The following is a 22,771-nucleotide window of genomic DNA, read 5'->3' as shown; positions in this document are numbered from 1 at the left end:
TTGTTAGATTCCAAACAAGACATAAGAACTCGATTCCATTGAACAAGTATTGCAATCAGTTGTATACAAAATGCAGTCTCATGATTCTTGCGACGCAAAATTACAGGGCTCAAAAACCTTGCATAACCGGCTACAAGAGGGAGCTACGATTGCTGCATCTGCTTATCCAAACAGATCTTTACAAATGAAGGATTCTTGCTCTTTTTGGCTCGTTCTTAATCTTGTATTACAAAGAAAGCAAAAGAAAAAACAGATCTAGTCCCGCAACAAAGAAGCTTACACTATTGTACATTATCTCTCTCACATCATGGAAGTGTCATTGCTACTAAAGAATCTTCTGTACTTCGATTTCAATAGGTGTCCGATACTAAATTATAGCGGTTGGAGCTCTTGCTCTGGAACGGCGGCATCCACCGGCCTGTACGTACCTGGCCCTTTGATTTTATTTTTCCAAATGTATCTTACTAAGAAAGCTGATAAAACGATCACCGCAACCGCTAAAGCCCCGATAGATAAACCGACTATATGCTGTTGCCACCATGACCTGCATAACAAATCAACTCGAAATCAGTAAAGAAATGATTTTGCAATGTCCGATAGCATTTCTGAAAGGTCTCTAAACCGTAATCTTTTTTTTTGTTGTACTTTTTTAAGAATAGTAGATTGTGATTAGTTGATAAGCTTAAGGATCTAGTTTTTACATAACAATTGCTGAATTTGAAAGATGATTTTGTGAGATGATTTGACCAATCCAGTGATTATAGATTGCTTTTGTACGTCAAATGGCACTATTTTACCAATTTCAAAGTAAAAAAAATTGAAATGCTCAAGTATAATCTGTAGCTATTTCTACCGCATAAGCTCTAAATCACGGATTTATAAGTAATTCTCAAGACTATTCAGGAACCAGGCTTATATGGGTTGAGATGTCATTTAGCTGACTCTGAGGAATAAAGATGTGATGCAAAGAAATTTAGTGTTGTGTAGAAAGTGAAATCAACATCATCAACAGTGAAGGTTGAAAAGAGTTCTTTATATCAGTATGGATATTAAGAAACTGGAAATAATGGAAGTAGCTTGAACTCGACCATTCAAAATGTTTTTGCAAATAATAAGGAAACTTGAACCATCTATACGCCATTAGAAGCAACTTGGTAGGTTAACCAAAATGCCAGTTAGATCTTACTGAGAAATCACACATATAGGAGCAGAAACCTCTTTTATTCTCACAATTTTGATTAGCCAAATGTTTTCTACTTTTACTATATTTGGGAGCACCAAGATCATACATGTGAAAAGCATGATATTTCAGTTTCTTTAGCAGATAAAGAAATCCCAAAATAAAATGAATTGTTGGGCGACGAGGATCACAAACTTCAGATTGAATGCTCGAGTACCTTTTAGGTGGAGGCTCAACGTTCCACTCAAGCAACTGATAGCTCCCATAATTATCTGGAAGGCGAACACGGTGCTCAGTTAACCGCAATATAATGTCCTGCAGAAAAATCAGACAGTTTGTAAATCTTCTATCTGATGGACTTAGTTATAACTTTCATCAAAAGATGGTGAGTATAGCATTACCATTGCTGTTGCATTAGACATGAATTTATCAGATCCCGCTGGAAAAATAGCCCATTTAATAAGAGTATGGTTTCCTTCACTAGTGATATTCATCGAATTAACCTAAAGATATTCAAATTGCAGCCTTCAGCTGAAAGTACAAGGAAAAATGAAAGTTCTGGAACAACTTCGAGAAAAATAAATTACTGAAGAAGATAGATCGTTTCTAAAATGTTTCAGAATAACAAGATGAATAATCCTGCCCATAGAGGTATAACCAGGGATAAAAATTAGTCAATACCACTACATTTGCCTCTAAAGCATATTGTGATGTGAAGGACACTGTCCTTAGTGGCAGAACCGCTCTATAATAGTCAGTGGAAGAAATCTTAATTCACCTGATGCGGGTCAATTCCTAGCTCATGAGCTATAAGCACAGCCAGTTCCTTGATATGGGGTGCCAGGTCCAAGTATGTAACATTTATGGACATATAAAATATTATTTGACCAACTTCATATTGACCTGCATAGAGATAGAAAGAGAAACAACGGTGATTTAACCAACCGTAAGAACGTGGCAAATTAAGAAATTAATAGCAATTTTTTGTATTAATTAGAAAAGCAGAGTATAGAAATAAAAGTTATCAAGAGGAAATTTTGCACATGATGCATAACCAAAATCTCTAACCCTGTTAATTTGTAAAAGGTAAGAATGTCTTCGTTTGTTATTGCTTGGTGTCAATAGTTATAATTCTGTAAACAATAATAATAAAAAAGTAAAAAATGTAATTCATACAGCTTGCACATTGGACTGTGCATTAAACTATTTTCCCCCATATTCTGAAGCTTCCACGCGCATGCTGCTTGAAGAATGTTGCACACACTCTCATTAAGCAACAGCATTCACCAACCATGAAATCAAAGAGTACTGCCATAGTTTATACTTCATACTTAAGAGTAAACTAGATCGTTCGATATTTTTCTCATAAAAAAGTTCTCGGTCTGTGAAGAGATAAGGCTAGAGATTACAATGTTAAAATGAGAAAAATTAGGGCTAAAGTTGGTGCTTCATCAAAGTTACCAACAAAACATATTTGATGAATATTCATAAAGAGGGGGGGGAAAACAACTAAATGAGGATAAAGCTTGGAAGTTTTGTTTGGTTCCAGTTTTCCTGGGGCATATATGTGTAAGGTTCTGTAATTTTGGCAGTTCTCGCATCCATTCAGATAGTTTCAGTCAGCAAAGAAACAAACTAAATGCATTTTGGGATTTATATTACATTGTTTCAGCTAATCTTTCGAGATAGCCTTCCAGATTTCAAGCTGAATCCATTGAAACTACAGAAATTAACTCCCGAGAATTAGAAGTTGTATATGTTATCGAAATTGTATTTGTAAGATATCACATCTACAATTGATGCAAGGAAATCATTCACAAGACTCTGTCCTGATAAGCATGAGGCTAAATAATTCATCAAATTATTTCAAAAAATAAGCAAAATAAATAGCATTTGTGAGTAACCAGATCATAAACCTGGTAGCTGTGATCCACTAGGAGACACAGCTGGGGACATATCAACTGTAGAATTCGTGTCGGAGGTAGATGAAGGTGCAGGCGAAGGGGCTCCACTTAAATGCAACCTCTCCCACAACTCAGAACAGTTAGTTTTCCAAAATCCGATCTTTTCATTTTGGCGATCATAAGTTACAAGAGTGTTGCGGACAATAATACCTATGAGAAGAAATTATCCAATTACTTACCGCTTAAGCACAAAAAACTTGATTAACTATGTGAACAAATATGATGGATATATATATATATATATATATATATATATATATATATATATATATATATATATATATATATATATATATATATATATATAGTGCCAATGCAGACATACAACATACCCCCCAAAAGAGTTGTTGGATCTTTCCCATTTTGAAAGACTCCCAGGCAATATGCACCTTGAACTTTTGAGTGCTTCATTTTCAAAAACAGAAAAGAAATACACAGATATCGCATCACATAAACAAGGACAGGAAAGCACCAAGATAGAGAGCTAATAAACTAGTCAATTATCAGGCAATGCTATTTGCCTTTTTGGGTTAGTTACATATTTATTTCCTGAAGTTTTGACTTCATTTCAATTCCATTCCTTAGTTCCAATTGTAACAATTTAGTCCCTGACTTTGTTAAGCACATCAATATCGTCTATTAATATACAATCCTAGCAGCACTGAACTTGCACTATACTTTGCTAAATTTGACACTCCATATATGAAATTGAAATAAGAGTCAAAACTTCAGGGGCTGAATTGTTGGAAATGAAACTTTCCGATCAACAAACTTCAGAAACTAAATTGTCTTTGAAATTCTATGGAGCAAAAGTGAAATCTTTATCAAACTTCAGGAGCTAATTTGGTGATTAACCCTTTTTTTAATTACAATGAATTAGCTATCTTACCCGGAACATGTAATTTTCAGGTGACAATGACAGCTTTTCTCCGTTACCAAATACCATATCAACAGCTGGAAATGTCTTCGATAATTGAGAGATGTCACTACAAACAATTTCATTTAGGTTGAGTAAGTATATTGCTAATAGAGTAAAAATAGTCTTAATGCCAAACTTATATAGAAACAATAAAGACATTACCTTGCAGCACCAGCAAAGCAAATATCTTTGTAATTTGGATCTGGACCAGGAATTTGCTTAAGGGAACGTAACTTGCTTGTGATCTGTTAAACACGAAAAATCACAAACAACCAACTATGTCAGCAGAGAGGTGCTAACTAATAAATGATCAATCTCCCCAGAAAACTGCTTCACTTCCCAATGAAAACTTAGTTCATCTTATCTTATATTGAAGTGAAGACTCGGTTCATCTTATCTCATATTATCACAATGAAAGAAGAAAACATTCTTAAAATCAAAAATCCCTTAGTACTCTTTTTAGGTTTATATCAGCTAATGCATTTATTATTGAGGACAGCACGCATGTTGCTTTTTCTTTAACTGCAAATTCTAAATGTCCACGACAATGGCTCTAACACCAAGCTGCTGGAGAGTCTCGACTTTCCAGGTGCCAGGAAACAAGTATTTTTCTACTCATGTTTCCAAAATAAATTTACCACTGAATCTGTGTATGACACTTAGTTCAGCGTTTATTATGACTGTTTACGGAACATTAAAATTCAAACTAAACAAGATAAATGGATGAAAAGGAATCTTACAGCATCTCTGAATGCTTCAAAAGCTTGTTCAGGTAGATACGCATAGGTGGTTCCACTATCCAAGACAGTTCCATGCTTGCTATCAAAGATCCTTGGATCTAACTGCAACGCCTTCCCATCCACATGTATTTCCTTCAGCACAATATTGTAATATGGGCTGTTGCCATCCCGAAACTAGAGTAAATGTGGGAAATGTATTAAAATGTACTTCAAATGAAAATTCTTTCTCCATAACAACCTATAAAACTAGTGTCATATCATACCTTCGCACTGGGTCTGAATGGGAAAAAACCATGTCGTTGGGAGGAGGGATTCCACCAAGAACCATTGCACCCCCACCAATATCCATTCCACCATAACACAATGAGAATGAATCACTAATCACACCCTTATCAACAAGCTGATCCATTATACTAAGCTGCCCACGGCCCAAGCCTATAATGCCATCAGCGTGCTGAGTAAACAAATCACCGGTTTCGGAATTTTCACAGCCAAAGATAGCACGCTGTGGTTCAAGCGCGCTCTCTTTGCCAAACGATATAATGTCCTCGCCGAGAACTCCACTGCTGGAGCTCATTTCAGCATACTGCCGCTCGTAAGTGCATTGATTTTTCTCATCGTCGCAGGTACAATCGACATTGCATTTTAGCGGTTCGTATGTGCTTGATTGATCTGGTTGGAACCTTGGGTCCTAAACATTACAGGAACTCTAATTAAGCGACATAAGCTAATTGATTGTAGTCTCCAATTTCAACAGTTGAGTTCATTTATTCGAAATCCAATTCCAACAGGACAAAAAGGGACTAGTTGAATTCAAATACATCGAACCTGATGATTGCCACATTGCTCGCACGAGGAGCACGGAACGTAGGTCACCGTGCTCCCCGAATCGACAATCAACGCGAATTCCTGGGGCGGCGTCCCGATATAGAGCCTCGTAGTGTAATACCTAAACGGAGAGAATGTATACTTAAAAATTACGATAAGAATAGTAGAACGATTCGGATCCAAGAGTTAAAGGCGATTAAACAAATAGAGATTAGCTATTGGAGATCGACACGAGGGATTTGGAGGAAGAAAGGGGGCGAATCGTACCCGTTGGTGAGGAGATCGTCGTAGAGCCTCATGTGCGCGTTGGGGCGGGAGGCGTCCTCCTTCTGGAGCTGGCGCCGCCGGAGGAAATGGTCCGCCCCGACGCCGCGGCCGCGGTGGCTGGTGGAATTGGCATACGAGAGGACGAGCGGAAGAACGAGAGGGCTCTTGCTTCCGCCGCCGCCGCCGCGCGCCGGGGGGGATCCGGAGCCGTCGCCGGAGACGAAGAGGAGGAAGGAGAGGAGGAGGAGGAGGAGGAGAAGGGTTGAGAGGTCTCCGTCTCAAAAGTCTGCGAAGGGGGCATTTTGGGGATTCGGAGGGGAAGGTGTTTTGTATTGGAAGGGATCCGTTGACGAGGAAGCGTATTGGAGAGCTTCTCCTGCGGAGGGAGGGAGAGAGAGAGAGAGAGAGAGAGAGAGAGAGAGAGAGGGGTGGGGCCCGCGTGCACCAAACTGGTGTGCTCGGCTCATCTCTCCTGCGTGGGGACCGCGGCGGGCGGCGCGGCGTTAACGGGTTCGGATCTGACTTTTACACGAATCCACATGCGATGAGCGATCACGGCGCTACAAACTTGAAGGTAAAAATGTATGCAGCACCCCACAACTACAAAAAGTTCTAAATACTACCCCGTGACTTTTTTCTAAAAAAGCAAAATAGCATTATCAATTTTAGAAGTTGATTTCATTAAAATAACTATTAATTAACACCTGATAGTTAATGAAGTTATTTATTGTGACAAAATTCTCAATCCGAATGAGAGGAATTACTTAAATTAGCATAATTAAAATTAAAAATAAAAAATTGAGGGACGTGTTTCCAAAAATGCTATAGCCGGAGGGGTCTCCTTACATTTTTTTTTTTTTTAATCCAAGTTGCAATTCAACCTAAACGTAGGATTTTAAGTTGGCCCTCACAGGGTTTAGTGAAACGAAGGGTGACGAGTACTCTCAAAAGTCCAGATTCGGATCCGAATTTAACAGAACATTAGATCTGAATCCAACATCCCGACACATGATTCAGTTTTATACAACCTATAGTGGATAATAGAAAACCAACATCAGTGAAAAATGAGGCCATTGTCTTGAGTTTCACATGGAAGGAAATTACTCACGCATACAGATCAAACCACAAAGATGAACGTTCAAAATCGAGCTACAAATATGAAACAACTTTAGTACATTGATCCGACCATAAAAGTAAGGGATTTCACTGTGCCCGCCGTAAAATAGAAAAAAGCCCGCAGGCCTAATTATCCAGTGAACAACAAATGCCTACAGTTGTCGATGCTCGACTTACATGTACGGCTGGTTAGTCGACTGAGACCCAGAACTTGGATAACTTCCATAGTACGAAGCGGCAGGAGCTTGCGCCCCCGCACTCGCATAATTACTATATTTGGCCGAAGGAGAAGGCTGCGGAGGTGCGGCAGCAGCATAAGGCCCATAATATGAAGCGGCGGCGGCATTATATGACGCAGGAGGGGGGACGGCCTCAGTTGAATAATGTTGCCCGTATGTAGCAGCATAAGCCGATGCATCGTATGCGGGGGGTTGTGCGTTATAAACTGCATAGTATCCCCCGTCGTAAGCCATTTGTGGAGGCGGCTGCTTATCGGCACCAACGGCGGGCCCGCGGTGAGTATATTTACCGGTCGGTCGGGGCCTTTTGGGTTGAAATCTGGTGGCTCCTCCCGCCGCCGCCCGCTTGTTATCGGATTTGGCCTTCTCGAGCAGATTGATGCGCTTCTGGATGGGGCCGAGGGGGAATTCCTTGTGAAGCTTGCGCTCTCTGACGCACTTGCTCACGGCCTTGAGTGCACCTAGTTCCCGATCAAGTGGATCCTTCTGAGTAAGAATAAAGGAACAGAATTGGTAAATGATGAAGAATTATTACAAGAAATTATTGGAATTTCCATATTTGTCCCTGCAAAGTTCATGTTGCCAAATAGATCCATTAAAGTTTCGCCATTGCAAATTGCCCCGATCCGTCGGCCACCATCAGTTAACAGATAATTTTTAACAGAAAATTTTTCACCATCACAACTTTTATACCTTGAAAAGAATTGTCTTTGTTAAAAAAAAAAAGTTCTTAAGGGAGGTTCACATAAAAATAGCATGAGAGATAGAACAGAAACTGTGAAGACGAAAAGTAATAGTGAAGTACTTGAAAAGATATATTTCGAAAGTAGAATCGTCAGTTTTATAGGAAGAGTTGGTCCCAAACAGTCATATAACAAAGAGGAACCAATTATTGAAGTTTCAAAATATCAGGTTATATATTTGGTACGATAAACTTCAGAGAGACAAATCCAGATTTTCTACATCTTGCAGGGAGACATGTAGGCAATTCCACCCCACACCATCCCACCAACACCCATTCAACCACCCACCTTAATTAAACCAAAAAAAAAAGAGAGAGAGAGAGCATCAGGGCATTGATTAGATGTGATGAGCAGTGACAGCTAAGAGTTCTATACTTTAGTCAAGCATCTGAGTAAAGAAAGGGAAATTTTATTTTGTTGATTCGGCGAGCCGAAAAGGATCGCCGAATCGGCAGCCCCTGCTGGACCCAAATCAACAGCATACGCCGATTCGGGGAGCCGCGTATTTAGCACAAATAGTAAAGAAAATGTCTCAGATCAATCAACAAAAGCAACCTCAAGGGGGTTGTCTCACTCCCTTACTATCTCTAATGTAACCTCCAATATCTCCATATACTTACCAGATTAAAGGAAACAAAAAAAAAAGAAGAAAGGGCTAGTCCAAAGAACAAGTCAGGTCCCAACCGCCATTAATTTAAAAGAAGAAAAAGGAAATGAAACAACCGTGCTCCCTCTAAAAGAGTAGTTTAAGGCCGCCTTAATCCCAGAATCATTTTTACTTCTCTCAGAAAACCCAATCTAACCTCAACCTCTCGGAAAAAAAAAATTGGCAGTAGCATCTTTCATTTGAAGAGAGCAAGAAAGCAAAACTTATAAAACAGCAGTATTTACCCAAACGAAAAAGACGAGTAGCTCTATGTCATTACCATATTATTGGTCTAGCACATGTTAGCAAATTGCATTAAACCTTACTATAAAATGCACATGAAGTTCTCAGTACACAAGGAAAACTGACCAGCGAACCAGCTGCATTAGGGTCCCCATTATTCACCTGTGGAGCTTTTGAGGCCTCTAGATATGCCTTCAAGAGAGATACAGGAGGATAGCTCTCAAAAAGCTGGAAAGCATCGACAAAATGAACAGCATCGATGTGTCTGCCTCTGTTAACCAAAGTTTCAATAACGACTGCACAAAAGAAAAACAAACCATCAGCGTTTAGATATGCTACCCTGAGTAAAAGAACCAATTGCAGCCTTCTACAAAAGCAGTTTGAAAAAAAAATGCTTATAAAGTTACGTAGCTGGGCAAAAAATTTCACCAGCTTTTCATCCTATCTCTAGAAAATGTAACCCTAATCTGCTTTGGTGCACAATTTTAGAGTCTCTGGAACTCTTGGGGGTCAATCTGGGGGATACCAACCTGGCACTTTTTGTGCGAATCCAAGAGAACGGCAGAGTCTAGGAGTCATCCTGCAGTGAGAGACAGCGAGCACGAGCTTAAATAGCTCGTCTTCATCAAACTCTGAATTGAGGCCAAAAGTGGCAAGAAGCTGCAGGAATGCTTGTGCTTCCAAAGAATACCCACCAGTAGAATCAATGTCAACAGTAGCCAATTTGGGCTTCCACTCGTCGGCAATCGCCTTCGCCCGCTGCTTTATTTCAGAGCTCAAAGGGCAATTAGCACTTTGCTCATTCACAGCAAAAACAGGGGCTGCGGATTCCATCACAACGAGACAGCTTCTGCGTAAGCCCTGAAGGGCCTCGTCATCGTTCCCTTGTGAATTTAATTCGTCCTGAGGGTAGAATCCCTCTAAGGAACTCAGCACCAAAAGTGCTGGTTCATTCGCATACTTCAATGCGACAGAGAGTTCCTTACGAAGGGTAGCGAGGCTTTTCATGTTATCTGAAATAAATTTCAGAAGCCCTTTTGTGTCCATCTGTTCACAAAGTTGCTTCACTCGAGGACTGGGCTTGACCTCAAAAGCAACAGCTTCAGTCGGTTCGGCCGATCCATTAGCAGGGGCTTTCCCATTTGGTGCATTGGATTCGTTGAGTGAGGTCGTTACCTTTTTCTCTCTGCTTGCTTTCAGATCAAACAGCTCCGAAGTCTCCACCTTGTGTTTCTCGCGAGCCTCTGCTATGTCAGAAACAGCAGCATCTCGCAGCTCCTGAAGCCGTTGCAAAGAGGCACGCTCTTTTGCGGCAACAGCCTCCTCCTTCTCTGCAATTACAGCATGGGCCTTGGACTGCTTATCTTCGAGTTCCTTCTGCTTCTGTTCTAATTCATCGAACTTGTCCTTGAATGATTTCTCGAGTTTGAGGAAATGTTCTTTAATATCGTCCCACTTGATCGTGTTTTCCAAAGATGCCTCGGTATGAGATTTGAGTTCCTCAAATGCCTTCCCAAGCTGTTCTAGCATCCCTGTAGCCGATTTCATGCCAACAGCGGCTTCTACATCATTTTCCATGCCTATTTGCAACAGTTGTTATAACCTGAAAGATGGCTCATCCACAATAAGCTCATGAAAAAGCATCTAAATATATTTAACAAGAGATACAAAATATGCAGGTAAAAGCTAAGAACTAACATATCTCACGCAGCAATTATGTTTCCAGGTATCTCATCAGAGGAAAAATGTCAGAGTTACACAAACCTCTTTAATTAACTGTCTTATACTTGATAAAATGCTATTAGAATTAGTGGAATTTCCCAGACGAATACGTGATTAAGAGACATCGAAATTTGGCGCGCCTAGGGATGCGCTTGCTCTGCAATTAGTGGTCAGTAATTTTAGTATGCAACTATTTGCTTCAAGACACCAAATGCATCCTACATACTAATTAATGTTAAACTACTAAAACATACAAATAACTACTAAAAACATACAAATAACTAAGAGGGGAAGCTCTGGAACTGAAGGGTTTAAGCAAAAAACAGAATCCAAATTTCTCGACAAATTTGCTTGAAACCTTCTTGGAAGTCCTAAATCTTAGTAAAAAAAAAAAAAAAATCCACTATTATAGGTCACTAAGCTTTCTAGCTCCAATTCCTACAAGTATTTGAGCACCCAAAATATATCCATTCCAAACCCAGCAATAGTAGTAAGATTTAACTCAGCTCCAACCTATATATACAAATCTCTCCAAACAGTTAAAATCAAACTATCCGGACATGAAAAGAAAAAAGATCAAAACATTATCACATCCGAAGAGCTACTTATGAACAAAGAACAATTTTTTTTACCGATCCAATGCTGTTAAGAAAGATTTGAAGCGTACTGCCACATATTATAGCTTTCCTCGCAAAGGATTAAGCTTTACAACATTGAACGCAAGCTCATCAACGCAACAAAAACATCAAAAAAACCCCAATTTACGAGACGAATCACTATGCGAATCCATCACAGATAACGGGAAAATAACTCTCCAAACAAGTGTAGCCGCGCTAGTAATTAAGTGGAATCCCTAATTCCAGCAACACAGATCGAAATCGGGCGAGAGAAGAAGGGAAGGATCGATACCTGGAGGGTCGCAAGGAACCCTAACGCGCGCGCGCGAAGCTGAGGGAGAAGCGGAGGAGTAAAACCCTAGAAAGGGCCAAAAGAGAGAGGAGAGGGAGAGAGACGAGGCGAAGGAGCGAAAAGGGTCGGGACTCGGGAGGAACGGGATAGGACGGGGCCGTGCGAACCCCCTGCGTAGAGAAATATTATGCATGGACCGAGTGTATATGTACAATTCCAACTCCGCGCCTCACATGAGATTATTGCGTGGACCAGATTTGTTACATACTTACATGGCACCTCCAAATAAGTTTTTATAATTACAAAATATTTCACATTATGTATCATCAATATATTAACATCAGTTCGGAGGACTGATTGGTTTATCAGGACAGTAATGTAATTTATTAAATATATTTATATTTGAAAGAACTATAATTTAGAAGCAATAAATTTTAAATACTTTGTACTTGTAAGTTGAACAACAATGCTTTCTATATTGTTGATTTTTTTTTCCTGAGGTTTTCAGCATTTGTGATTATTGTTTTTGTTGGAAACGTGATTTCCTCTGATACCACTTGTTGTAACTAGTATTTGTACTGATAACGATTATATAACCCAAGATCTAAAATAGAATAAAATAATGTAGAGAAGAGATATTGGAGGAGGAAGATAACTAAACTAATACTTTATTAATAAAAAGTAATTAATTATATTCTGGGCAACACCGATGTAGTCATGTCTATTATAACTTTTTCATCTAATTAACCCATGTTTAACTATATATAGCCATCAAATCATAACAGATAATAAATCTAATTTTAATTTGGATAATTACAAATCCTATTCAATGTATAATTTGGATATACTCTATCTTTAACTAAATTTTAAATTAAGTTTGAATTATTATTTCCAACCGTTTTTAAATAATTGTAGGTAGTATCAATTAAAATAATTTTATAAATATTAATTATCAAATATCAGGTGCACTGAATGGAACATAGAGTTACACCTGGCGCAGTCAATAGTTTCGGTGCGTGCCCAGTGGCATGCCTCGAAAGTCTATAAGATCGGTGTAAATCACATCGGACGGTCAGAAAAAAGCTGATGCAGAACTGTGTGTAGTCCTGTAAAGCAGTTATTCTACATCTGAAAAACAGATTTTTATTGAGAACTAAATTGAAAGGAAGAGATAAATTGACAGCGAGTAAAATTTATGATGCACAAATATACAGATACAATAGGCTTCGCTTCGAAATATATTTTTATTTTTAAAAAAAAGTTCCAAGTTTCATGATGAAACTTTGAATGAAAGTTTAGCAACCAGTACAGAATCCAATCTGTATTTTGAGAATTATGTATTAGTTCGTAAACCACACAGAATTCAATCTGGGCAAGAGATCATGTTTCTACTGCTCATTTCACATCCATGTGTAGCTCCAGGGACTCATTTTATGTGACCAAATCTCCAAAATGAACAACAACAACAACTACTACAAAAAGCATAATTATAACATAGTATTCCTGTGAAAAGAAACACATCGGTTTGGCTCGGTATGGATCTCTATTGGTGAAATTGATAAAATATTAGTGCATTTTGCATAATTTGAAATAACCAGATGCAAGGAAATATTTCAGCAGAAGTAAAGAAAGCTTTCAGAGTACACAACAAAAACGAAGCATTCTTTTGCAAGGCAAATAAGATTTGGTAGCTTCGCTCTGGCTTTGACAAGCAAAAAGCTTACGAGAGAGAATAGTCGTCGTATATTTAACATCACATAATTCACATACTCTGAATGTATTATTCTATGAAGAGAAAAGCTATTCCACCCGCATAATACAACAAACTGCTAAAGGATTCACAGAAGATAAAGCTTCTGTAAGTGGAAGCATAAGCAGCAAAATCAGCTTTGTAAAGTACAGAGGACACATAAGTAATTACCCCTATAGTTAAAGCTGCATCATAACACGATGGCAAGTGAAGATTTGGAGTTAATAACTACTTTGATGCTTCTTGGACCTGTTTGTTCTTGCAATAGGGGAAGCCACTAGCTGTTGTGATGATGTTAGAAGGGGCTTATGAACTCTTGCTCACCGCTGATACAACCCGCTTATACAGCGTAGTATCTCGTAGTATGAGATAGATGACGAACAAAACATAGACAGCTAAGGCGACACATAGAGAGGAACTGAGCAATGCGCCGCGAACTTCTGTAGTAAAGAACGCCAGCAAAAGATAGCCGTTGATGATTATTAGAAAGACCACCACAATCCAACTTACCACCTGAAAAGAAACCGAGAGGGATCGGTGAAGTCGAATAGAGGGACTGGTTCATAACTTAACAGGAAAGCAGAAATTGCACGAACGGATTTTCGCAATAAAGATTAGTTCTAGCTGTGATTGAAAACTTACTTTGGTAATAGAACCAATCTTGAAATGCCCCATTACTTGTTCCTTCGAGACCAGAGTGATAAGCGGTATGAGGGCAAACGGTATTTGGACAGACTGAAGCACATTAAGTGATTCGTTCAGAACATCCATGGTAGGACCCCCAGTATCAAAAAACAAGGCCACAATCATAGTGGGAACTATAGCGAAACTTCTAGTGATTAATGCGCGAACCCACTTCTTCAAACGAAGATTCAGGAAGCCTCCCATGATAAACTGTCCAGCATAGGTGCCGGTGATTGTGCTGCTTTGCCCAGATGCTAACAGCCCAATACCCCATATATAAAGAATAGGGAACAGCCGGCCCCCGTATTTCTCTTGCAGAAACTGCCCCGCATTCTCCAAACCTATAGTATCAGCTTCTTCAGACCCATAAAACCCCTTGGCAAAAACCGTCGTGACACACACATTGATTATGAAGGAAATAATGAGTGCTAGAGTAGACTCTATGGAATAATATTTCATCGCTTCTCTAACACGAGTTTTCTTTCTAGTGTCAATCCTTCTCGACTGTACAAGAGCAGAATGCAAGAAAACATTGTGAGGCATAATTATACAGCCCACAACCCCCACCGCTTGCCTTATGGTTTTGGAGCTCAATTTTGGGACTAGCACACCTGAAGAGTATAAGGAAATCAGCACTAAATGTACAAAAGTCTAATATTAGCTTAAGAAATGCAATAAGTTAAATGGAGAAGAATAGTCAATTAACCAAAGAAAGATCTACCTATGAGTAGTTCTTTTCCATTGGGTTTGGTTTCACCAAACATAATCGCAAACGATATAGCCATAGTAGCAATAAGAACCCCGAAAAATGCCTCTAATTTCCTCACACCATAGTTCTCAAGGAAGAGGAAGATGAAGCTGTCAAGAAAGGAAATGGCCAAAGAGTTGAAACAGAGTCATCCAAAGTTCTCCACAGATTGCATCAACAAGGATAAATATAGTTCCAAACATATATCGTCTTAAGGCAAGCTGAACTAACATTGTTGAAACATGTTTTTGATTGGATAATTAATCAGTTCTCTTTTGACGATAATGTCATTAGTACTAAAGTTCCTTACAGTCAACAAGTACAAAACTGAATAAACTTCCAATTCAGCACACTTCAAATTAATTTCAGTTTTTTGAACTATGTTAACTTGATCCACAAAGGCGACTGGAAGATTACACGGTGAAGACCTAGTGACCTACTGAGATTACAGGGTAGTCCTCTTTAACCAATTTTCTTTCCTCCCACAAATTATTGAACTCAATAATTCGCATCAGCGAGAAGTTTTGAGTCTTCCAGAAACCCATGTACCGTAATTACCAGAAAATTTTAATACAGTTGATGAACTGTCTATATCACCAACATTCAGATTAGCCAAATTTTAGAAGATGGAAGTGAAAGGAATTCAATGAAAAGATAATAATTTTATCCACCAATTTGGAAGCCAAAGTCACTATATTTTCATTTTTATCTTGATAATTTATGTTGATTGACAAGTTTTTGTCTGGTTTAATAGGTCCACTATTCATAACACAGAATGCCGACAACAAAATTATAATCCCATGAATGATTCAAGCATTATTTTAAATAATTGAAGAACCTATTATTTTAAATTATTGAAGAACTATACAACTTATTTATTTCCATGATGTATTAAATGGTTTTCTTTTTCTTTTTTTTTTTACTTTTTCTTCTGAAGAAAATGAAAAGAGACAACATTTAGGTGATAAGCTTCTTTGTCTTTTTTTCTCTGGCGAATAAATGTTTAGTTCACTTTTGTATACTTTAATTCTGCATATTTGTATTGGATTAACTAAACAGGTCCCTAAATTGTTATAAACAGTAGAGCTGAAACCAGAAGCTAACTAGGAACAAGCTACCAAAAAACAACCAAAATAATCAGATAAAACAATAAAAATTAGAGTAATCCCAGTGGAATCAATTAAAAAAAAACAAAAAGAAAACAAGAGCAAAAACAAAAACAAATCAAACAGTGCAAATCAAAAGCTCGAATCAGTATAATATAAATCGAAATCACAAGTAGTATAAATTACAGCAATCTAAATCGATGGACGGGTCGTATTATACCAATCGAGCGCGGTGATGACAACCCCGGCCCAGAGCGGGATCGCGCCGCCGCTGAGTATCTTAATGGCGATGGCGCTCCCGATGACCTCCTGGATATCGGCGCCGATGAGGGCGAGCTCGGCCATGAGCCACAGCACCACGCGCGCCCAGGGCGGGTACTCGTCGCGGCACAGCTCGGCAAGATGGCGCCCCGTCGCCACGCCGAGGTTTGCCGAGAGGAGCTGGATCAGGAGCCCCATCACCGTCGCCCACAGGAGGAGCCACAGGAGCGAGTACCCCGCGATCGCCCCCGCTTGGAGATCGCCCTCGAGGTTCCCCGGGTCCAGGAACGCGATGCACATCAGGAACCCCGGCCCCGTGAACATCCAGAGCTTCCGCCACGAGAACGGCGGCGGGGGCGCCGCATCCTCCCCGTCCTCATCGTCGGAGATCGAGATCACGACCTTCTCGTCGGAGTCGTACGCGCGCTCCTCCTGGGAGTCGTCGGGGCCAGGGGATCGCGCCACGAGGAGCTTCTCCTCGGCCTCGTGCGAGGGCGACGCCGTGGACGCCATGGACGAGCTCGAGGGAGGAGGGGGAGGAGGAGAACGAAGAGGGAGAAAGAGTGAGTGCGGTTGTTTCGAGAGAGTACTGAACGGTGAGTGAGAGAGTGCTTATAATCACCGGGGTAAGTGAACATACGGATCCGTTTCCCTTCAAAAGTTACCACACTGGCGAAACTCGTTTCCCTGTCGTTTCCCCCCATAACCACCAAGAGCGGGAAGATAACGCAACCGTGCCACGTGTCGCGAAGCGGTGGCATCGAAATAAACTTCATTCGCACGCCTTTGCGCGGAGACGTTACTGCAAAATTGTAACGAGCCCCCTCAGCTTCAACACGGTTTGATCTCAAGTTCTCAACCTCGTTATTAAAAGTCTAACGAAATAGATATGGCGGCCATTTCAAAAAGTTATAAAGCTGAGGGAGTGTCTCTACATTTTCACATGTACCAACGTAGTACGGAGGCGTGTTAAATGGTTCGATGTTACGCTGTTCGCTGTTCGGATGCGCACAGCGGGATCCGATAAGCGGATAACGGAGGCGTTTCGCGCGTACCAACTCACGCCACACCACCCGACGTTGTCGGTTTGCGAAGTTTTATTTACTCTCACCGTAGTATATATTTCATATTTGTTAACCCGATAAGTGTGTAATAACGCCCAATTATTTGCAACACTATCAAAATGCCACGTGGCACGATTCGTGGGGCTTGCTCCTCAAACGTGCTGGGGATAACAATGTAAACTATTCCCTGCACTTGGTGCATCCCTACATCTCGTACACCACACCACTAACTATTAACATTTTAAAGCTTGAGAAGTTTTGCCTCTTTTTGTAACCTTACCAAAAAAAGACAGTTTGCTTAGCATGAAGTTTTTTTTTTTTTGGTGCTAAGAGCATAAAAGTATAATTTTTGCCCTTTATAAAAGTTCTTTGCATTTAGTAGGATACCATATTTTACTTACAGCACAATTTATTTTATTTTTTAAAAAATAATTTAAAGAGCGAATTTAGTAACCATTCTACGCATTTGACAATATTTCTTTTTTACCAAATATTATTGCTTTTCTTTGGTAACTTACAAATATATGCTGATTATAAGATGTTCATCAATTTAAAATAGAACTCTTATATCTTATTTAGATACATCAATGTCATGTTATATATCCACCTCTTTTATTTATTTTAGAAACTTATAATATTTACTAGATATGGAGCATAGTATATTCAACCTTCAAATCCAATCTTACAGGAGAATTTTTACGCTGAATGAGTTATTTTTTTAAAGAGAAAGAACAATAGAAAACTACATGGTTCGTTTATATTTTTATATGTAAATTTAGTTAGCTAGAGCTAGATGTGATATAAAAAGGCAATGTACCTAAAATCTCGGATACCAACTATCAAGTACTTATACAATTTTTAAAAATTGGATCGAATAAGTTGTTCAAGAACAACTTATTCGATATAAAAAAATTTTCTAGTGTGATTGAAAGAAAAGGATTTGATTTTTACTTTTTGAGAGACTTTGAAATTCATAGTTTAGTAGTACAGCATATTTCACCTACAAAAGATAATTTATCTTATCAATAAAATGACATAAAAGCGAATATAGTATCTAGAAATATACCAATCGAAATAAGCCAACTACGGTAGGTTGACTGAATAAGTTACTGTGTCGATAACTAAGTGAATAATCAAAATAAGACCTAAATGGTGTGAATTATCTCTACAACTATGTTGGTATACACTCTCATAACTGGGTTAATAGGAGACACCCACATGAATTATAAGTATAAATAAATTTTTTAATAATCACGAATAGAATTGGTGAATCACAAGGGACCAATCCAAAACATCAATTTATTGGTGTATCTATATACAGATGGGACGGGAGCATGGAATAATATCTTGCTGCTAGAAGAAGCGGGAGATGCGTGGAGTCACCGTCGCATTGGTGGATAAGCGCGAGGAGAGCACGCGCCGGTGAGGTTACCGCAACGTCGGAATCGTGCGCGTCGTGTGGTCGCACGGGCGCTGAGAGCGACGTCCTCGTTCCGTCCCTCCACATCACGTGCGCGCCCGCTCCCGCGGAATTCTACACTATCTTGCACCACGTCATCAATAACAATACAATCACCTTTCTTCTTTTCAAATAAAAATATAATAAAAATATTTTTTTCTACTCACGATGGGATATATATTTCTAAAATTTTTTTTTTAATTGATTTGTTATGCCACGTCATCAATATTCCCGTTGCATTCTAAAATTTTTCCACCCCCACCACCCCATACTGACGTGGCTCAAGACAAGTGGATAGCGGTGACATGTCCGCGTTGGTTTACCTCCCACGTCACTCCGTAACGAGGAAGTGATAATTTTTTTTTTTTTTTTTTTTTTTTTTTTTTTTTTTTTTTTTTTTTTTTTTTTTTACATTTAGCTCCTAAAAAAAATTCAATAAACAGTCCCAAAAATTTTATGTTTATAAGATTCTTCCTATTTCAACCACGTAAGCGTCATGCCAGTGTCACGCGAGCGTGGATGGCGACGTAGATTAAATTAAATACGGTGAATTATTCACTGTGTTTGGACACGGTGAATGATTCACCGTATTTTATTATTTTTTTTTCTATCATAATATTACGTAATATTTGAAATTTAAGATTTAGGAAGGACACGTACGGTGAATGATTCACCGTGTTTAACTTAATCTATCACTATCCCTACGTGACGCTCCCGTGGCGCTCACATGGTGAGGATAGCGTGAATCTTGTAAATATAAATTTCATGGAATTATTTATGAAATTTTTTTTGAGAGGTCTAAATGCAAAAAAAGCCCTGATAATTGCGTTCTTTTGGAAAGCCCTATTTTACCCTATATTTTTTTAGGGCTTATGTTTTTGGAACAATTGCGTTTCTGACTTTTTAATTTATCTCTCTAAAAAGTCTAATATTAAAAATACTATTTTAGCGTTCCAAATTATTTCAAATATATTTTTAGAAACTTAGAGTTAAATTCTGTAAATGAACTATTGGCAACAACTATTATTTATATGAAATTACAACTTTACCGTCACCAACTTTTCCTATTTGTCCTTAAGTTAGGGACAAAATAAGTATTTTGATTTTTTTGTCATTTCGAATATACGCTTCTACCATCACCAACTTTTCTTATTTGCTCTTAAATGAAGGATAAAATAGGTATTTTAATTTTTTTAAAATTCTAGTAAAAATTTAACCCGGCTTTAATTCGGAATGACTTAACTAATACTAATAGTACGTGGGGGTATTTTTGAATAACGAAGAAATATACGAGGGGTATCTTTGAAACAAAAAAAACGTAAATTAGATACTTCATAAGTTTTTAGGAACATATTAGATATTATCTTTTTTTATTAGAATTATATTATTTAAATTTAAATTTTTCATTTTAGTCAAGATCTACGGCTAAAATCCCATTACGGTTTACGCTTCCTGGACTGATACTAACATAACAAATATTAATTAGCTAGAATGCTAACAAATATTAATTTAAATTTGATTTTTAAACATTTCAAGTGGTATAGATCATGTTCAACGGTGCCAATCGTCGATTTGGAGGCTCTATCATCGAAAACAAATTGGTGGCAACGGAGCCTGTTTGCTATCGATAGTATTCTAGCTCAACTCTATATATATATATATATATATATATATATCTTTCGATCCCTATTTCCTATAGCTTCCTCTCAAGAAAAAATAAATAAATAAATAAACCCACAGTAGGAGCAATTTATAGATTTATCTTAATTTTCTGGAAAATGATAGAGAAAAACTTCCTATCATGCCTCTAATAAGTGAGCATTAGCTTTTCCTCAGGAATTAATCATCTTAAGACATTAATTGTTTGACTTGGGATCTCCACCTATGAGAAATGTGACAATGCTAGAAATTTATTTTTTTGTATTTTTCATTGTATTTGGTTCGAATGATAAAAATTACTTGCATGACGTTAAGTTTGTGTAACTCAAGCGTGCCGCGTGCTCAAAGTTAATACTCGCATCCAAACGTGTCCTTAGCTGCGCCTTAACTCAGATAAAACTAGATTGAAGTACAATCCTATCCACATGAACTGGTACTTTATGAACACTAGAGTAATCCGATGCGTCATCTGCTGCGTCTCGCATTCTTTTTGTCAAAACTTGTTTTGTTTTTCTTTCCTTTCCTATCTTTCGTGTTCATCTTGCTATGTGTGAACATAAATTGCAGGAAAATGACATTGAGAGTGACTCCTAACATAAGAGAACAAGGAGGAATTAAAAGAAATAGTTTGCATATTGCATTTGTTCAAAAGCTGGCCTATATATTAAAATTATATATTGAAAACATATCTATTAAGCTAAATATATAGTTTTCTAATTCAATCTATGATCCATGCATTGGGTGCGCCCAACATTGTCATGAGAAGCGTGTCAACAAAAGGAAATGCATCCATGGCGTTAAGTATAAACACGTAGATGTTACTGCCGAACTCTGGCTCAAGTGGCTAAAAACTCTGGAGGGTATTTTAGAAATGCGGAATCGAGTCCCAGACAAAACTATATCCTCAGAATAAGTACATGCATCTATATGCCAATTGACCTCTAGGTCTAATAAAAGACCAAAAAGAGAAAAAAAAAAAATTATACATGTTGAGCTTCCCCCTTTTATTAAGGGATAATTTTGTCTCAACAAGAGATGAACCAGCTTGAGAATAATAGCAATCCAGCCCAAAAGTTAATGGGCTAAAAATGTTATTGAACTAATTTGGGCCAGGCTTTTGATGAATATAATACGACTGCGCTGGACCATGTTTGCGGCATACATACATACTCAAGGTCTGTTTGGTCTAGCTGTGTTTCACCCGATCGATTACACCATCTTACACCGTTCACTATAAATCAACCGTCCAATACGGTATTAAAATTCGAATGCAAAGTTCCAAGATTGGAATGAACTTTTTATATTCTAGTGTAGTATGAATCAGAAGTTCGATAAACTTTTTCAATGAGATCTCGTTGGAAAGTTCCTCAACAAAATAACGCTCAGATATTCCTAACCTAATAACAAACCGAAGGTACATTATCGGTGCCCTAGTTATGTTCCAACTTTGCTGCTTTCCGCAAATCGACTTCATTTAATTTCTCTTTTCCAATGCTTCGCCATTTCGAGACCACAAATTAATTCAATCCCATAGAAGCCACTATAACTTCTTATTGCGCGTTTACATGCCTTTAAGCTAAAAGGTTGAATAGCTTGTGCATGCACCTATCTAATTCCTTAAAAGGTAATTAAGATTAGTTTGACAAAAACACAATTGAGTATGAGATTAGTTATGAATGTCTCTTCTCAATTTTGAATTTGCCTAAGCCCAACAAGCAAACAAGCTATCAATCTAATGTCTAATTTATTATTAGAAAATGTCTCCTACCTAATATGAGTGGGTTGGATTAAAAGAAGCCATTAATACCAATTTGTCTCTCTTCTTGTTTCTTATTGCCTTTGCTAACGTAGAAAAGGTTTTGGGGCTCTTTACAATCCATACAATGGGCCACTCAAAAAACTTTGTGCTACTCAATAAATTAGCAGTTATACATCTTTGATGTATGTATAACACAATCAAGCATTTAAAAAGATATCATAGAGAGAAAATATATACCTTATGAAATGTTACTTTTTTCTCTTTTTTTTGGTTTTTATTTGAGAGAGAAAGGTAGCAAATTAACTACTCGCTTCATTTACTTATTTTTTAGACATAACTCAGCTAGAAATGTAAAGCACTTAGGCATCGAATTTGAAACTTTGAGTACTAATCTTCAAACCATTAGCCTTTGATATTTGTGTATGCAAAGAGTTTGCCTAACCGTTCTTAAAGTGTAGTGTTATTCGATGAAACACAATATTCAAAGCTTTTCAACCGCCTCTCTTTACAGTAATGAAAAACTTCATATTTAAGCTTCTCAAACTTCTCTATTTCTCAAATGTTCTATTAAGTCCAGTTGCTGTTGAATAGGTAAGCAAAAGTGAGACCATACAAATAATCAATAATATTCTAAATAATGATTGACAACTTTGGGCATCACTAATTTGAGAATCAAATGTAGAAAATTCTCTAGATTACTTTTTAGAGTTACCCAAGTTATAATTAATATGGCAGCTAGGAAGGGGACCTAGCTCATGTGCATTG

At 38.1% G+C, this 22,771-nt stretch overlaps 3 protein-coding genes across 5 annotated transcripts; all 3 read right to left on the bottom strand.

Moving 5' to 3' along the window:
- On the bottom strand, positions 4-6,972 carry LOC109716020 (aspartic proteinase CDR1-like). Its single transcript, XM_020241295.1, has 13 exons — positions 6,927-6,972; positions 5,899-6,169; positions 5,632-5,752; positions 5,067-5,494; positions 4,804-4,960; positions 4,226-4,308; positions 4,034-4,130; positions 3,477-3,549; positions 3,097-3,294; positions 1,959-2,083; positions 1,582-1,683; positions 1,398-1,495; positions 4-544 (listed from the first exon to the last, which is right to left on the bottom strand). The coding sequence occupies exons 1-13, from the start codon at positions 6,970-6,972 to the stop codon at positions 373-375; spliced, it is 1,971 nt and encodes a 656-aa protein (XP_020096884.1). The 3' UTR covers positions 4-372.
- On the bottom strand, positions 6,937-11,700 carry LOC109714186 (FRIGIDA-like protein 3). 3 transcript variants are annotated; one of them, XM_020238688.1, is made up of 4 exons: positions 11,517-11,700; positions 9,416-10,488; positions 9,048-9,181; positions 6,937-7,739 (listed from the first exon to the last, which is right to left on the bottom strand). In XM_020238688.1, exons 2-4 carry the CDS (start codon positions 10,461-10,463, stop codon positions 7,188-7,190), a joined length of 1,734 nt encoding a protein of 577 aa, XP_020094277.1. In that variant the 5' UTR covers positions 10,464-10,488; positions 11,517-11,700; the 3' UTR covers positions 6,937-7,187. The 3 variants fall into 3 exon arrangements, with proteins under 3 accessions (XP_020094277.1, XP_020094257.1, XP_020094267.1); XM_020238668.1 differs by having other exon boundaries at positions 9,012-9,181; positions 11,517-11,699; XM_020238678.1 differs by lacking the exon at positions 11,517-11,700 and adding an exon at positions 10,650-11,445 and having other exon boundaries at positions 9,012-9,181.
- Positions 13,181-16,666, bottom strand: LOC109715369 (metal transporter Nramp2-like). Its single transcript, XM_020240350.1, has 4 exons — positions 16,025-16,666; positions 14,672-14,808; positions 13,909-14,561; positions 13,181-13,779 (listed from the first exon to the last, which is right to left on the bottom strand). Exons 1-4 carry the CDS (start codon positions 16,576-16,578, stop codon positions 13,573-13,575), a joined length of 1,551 nt encoding a protein of 516 aa, XP_020095939.1. The 5' UTR covers positions 16,579-16,666; the 3' UTR covers positions 13,181-13,572.

The sequence above is a fragment of the Ananas comosus genome, linkage group 1 (genome assembly GCF_001540865.1).
Source record: "Ananas comosus cultivar F153 linkage group 1, ASM154086v1, whole genome shotgun sequence".
NCBI classification, from domain to species: domain Eukaryota; kingdom Viridiplantae; phylum Streptophyta; class Magnoliopsida; order Poales; family Bromeliaceae; genus Ananas; species Ananas comosus.
Note: the sequence above shows the minus strand (reverse complement) of the source record. Positions and strands in the feature narration are given on the sequence as shown.

Excerpts from the sequence above, each read along its gene's own strand:
- LOC109716020 (XM_020241295.1), bottom strand. The coding sequence starts at position 6,972 with ATGGCCTCATTTTTCACTGATGTTGGTTTTCTATTATCCACTATAG. Across the intron at positions 4,309-4,803 it reads TTGAAGCATTCAGAGATGCT|ATCACAAGCAAGTTACGTTC; the intron begins GTAAGATTCCTT and ends CGTGTTTAACAG. Across the intron at positions 2,084-3,096 it reads TAGTGGATCACAGCTACCAG|GTCAATATGAAGTTGGTCAA; the intron begins GTTTATGATCTG and ends ATCTCTATGCAG.
- LOC109714186 (XM_020238668.1), bottom strand. The coding sequence starts at position 10,463 with ATGGAAAATGATGTAGAAGCCGCTGTTGGCATGAAATCGGCTACAGGG. Across the intron at positions 9,182-9,415 it reads ATTCGCACAAAAAGTGCCAG|TCGTTATTGAAACTTTGGTT; the intron begins GTTGGTATCCCC and ends TCTTTTGTGCAG. Across the intron at positions 7,740-9,011 it reads CTAATGCAGCTGGTTCGCTG|AAGGATCCACTTGATCGGGA; the intron begins GTCAGTTTTCCT and ends ATTCTTACTCAG.
- LOC109715369 (XM_020240350.1), bottom strand. The coding sequence starts at position 16,578 with ATGGCGTCCACGGCGTCGCCCTCGCACGAGGCCGAGGAGAAGCTCCTC. Across the intron at positions 14,809-16,024 it reads GTCATCACCGCGCTCGATTG|CTTCATCTTCCTCTTCCTTG; the intron begins GTATAATACGAC and ends CTTTCTTGACAG. Across the intron at positions 13,780-13,908 it reads AGATTGGTTCTATTACCAAA|GTGGTAAGTTGGATTGTGGT; the intron begins GTAAGTTTTCAA and ends GTTTCTTTTCAG.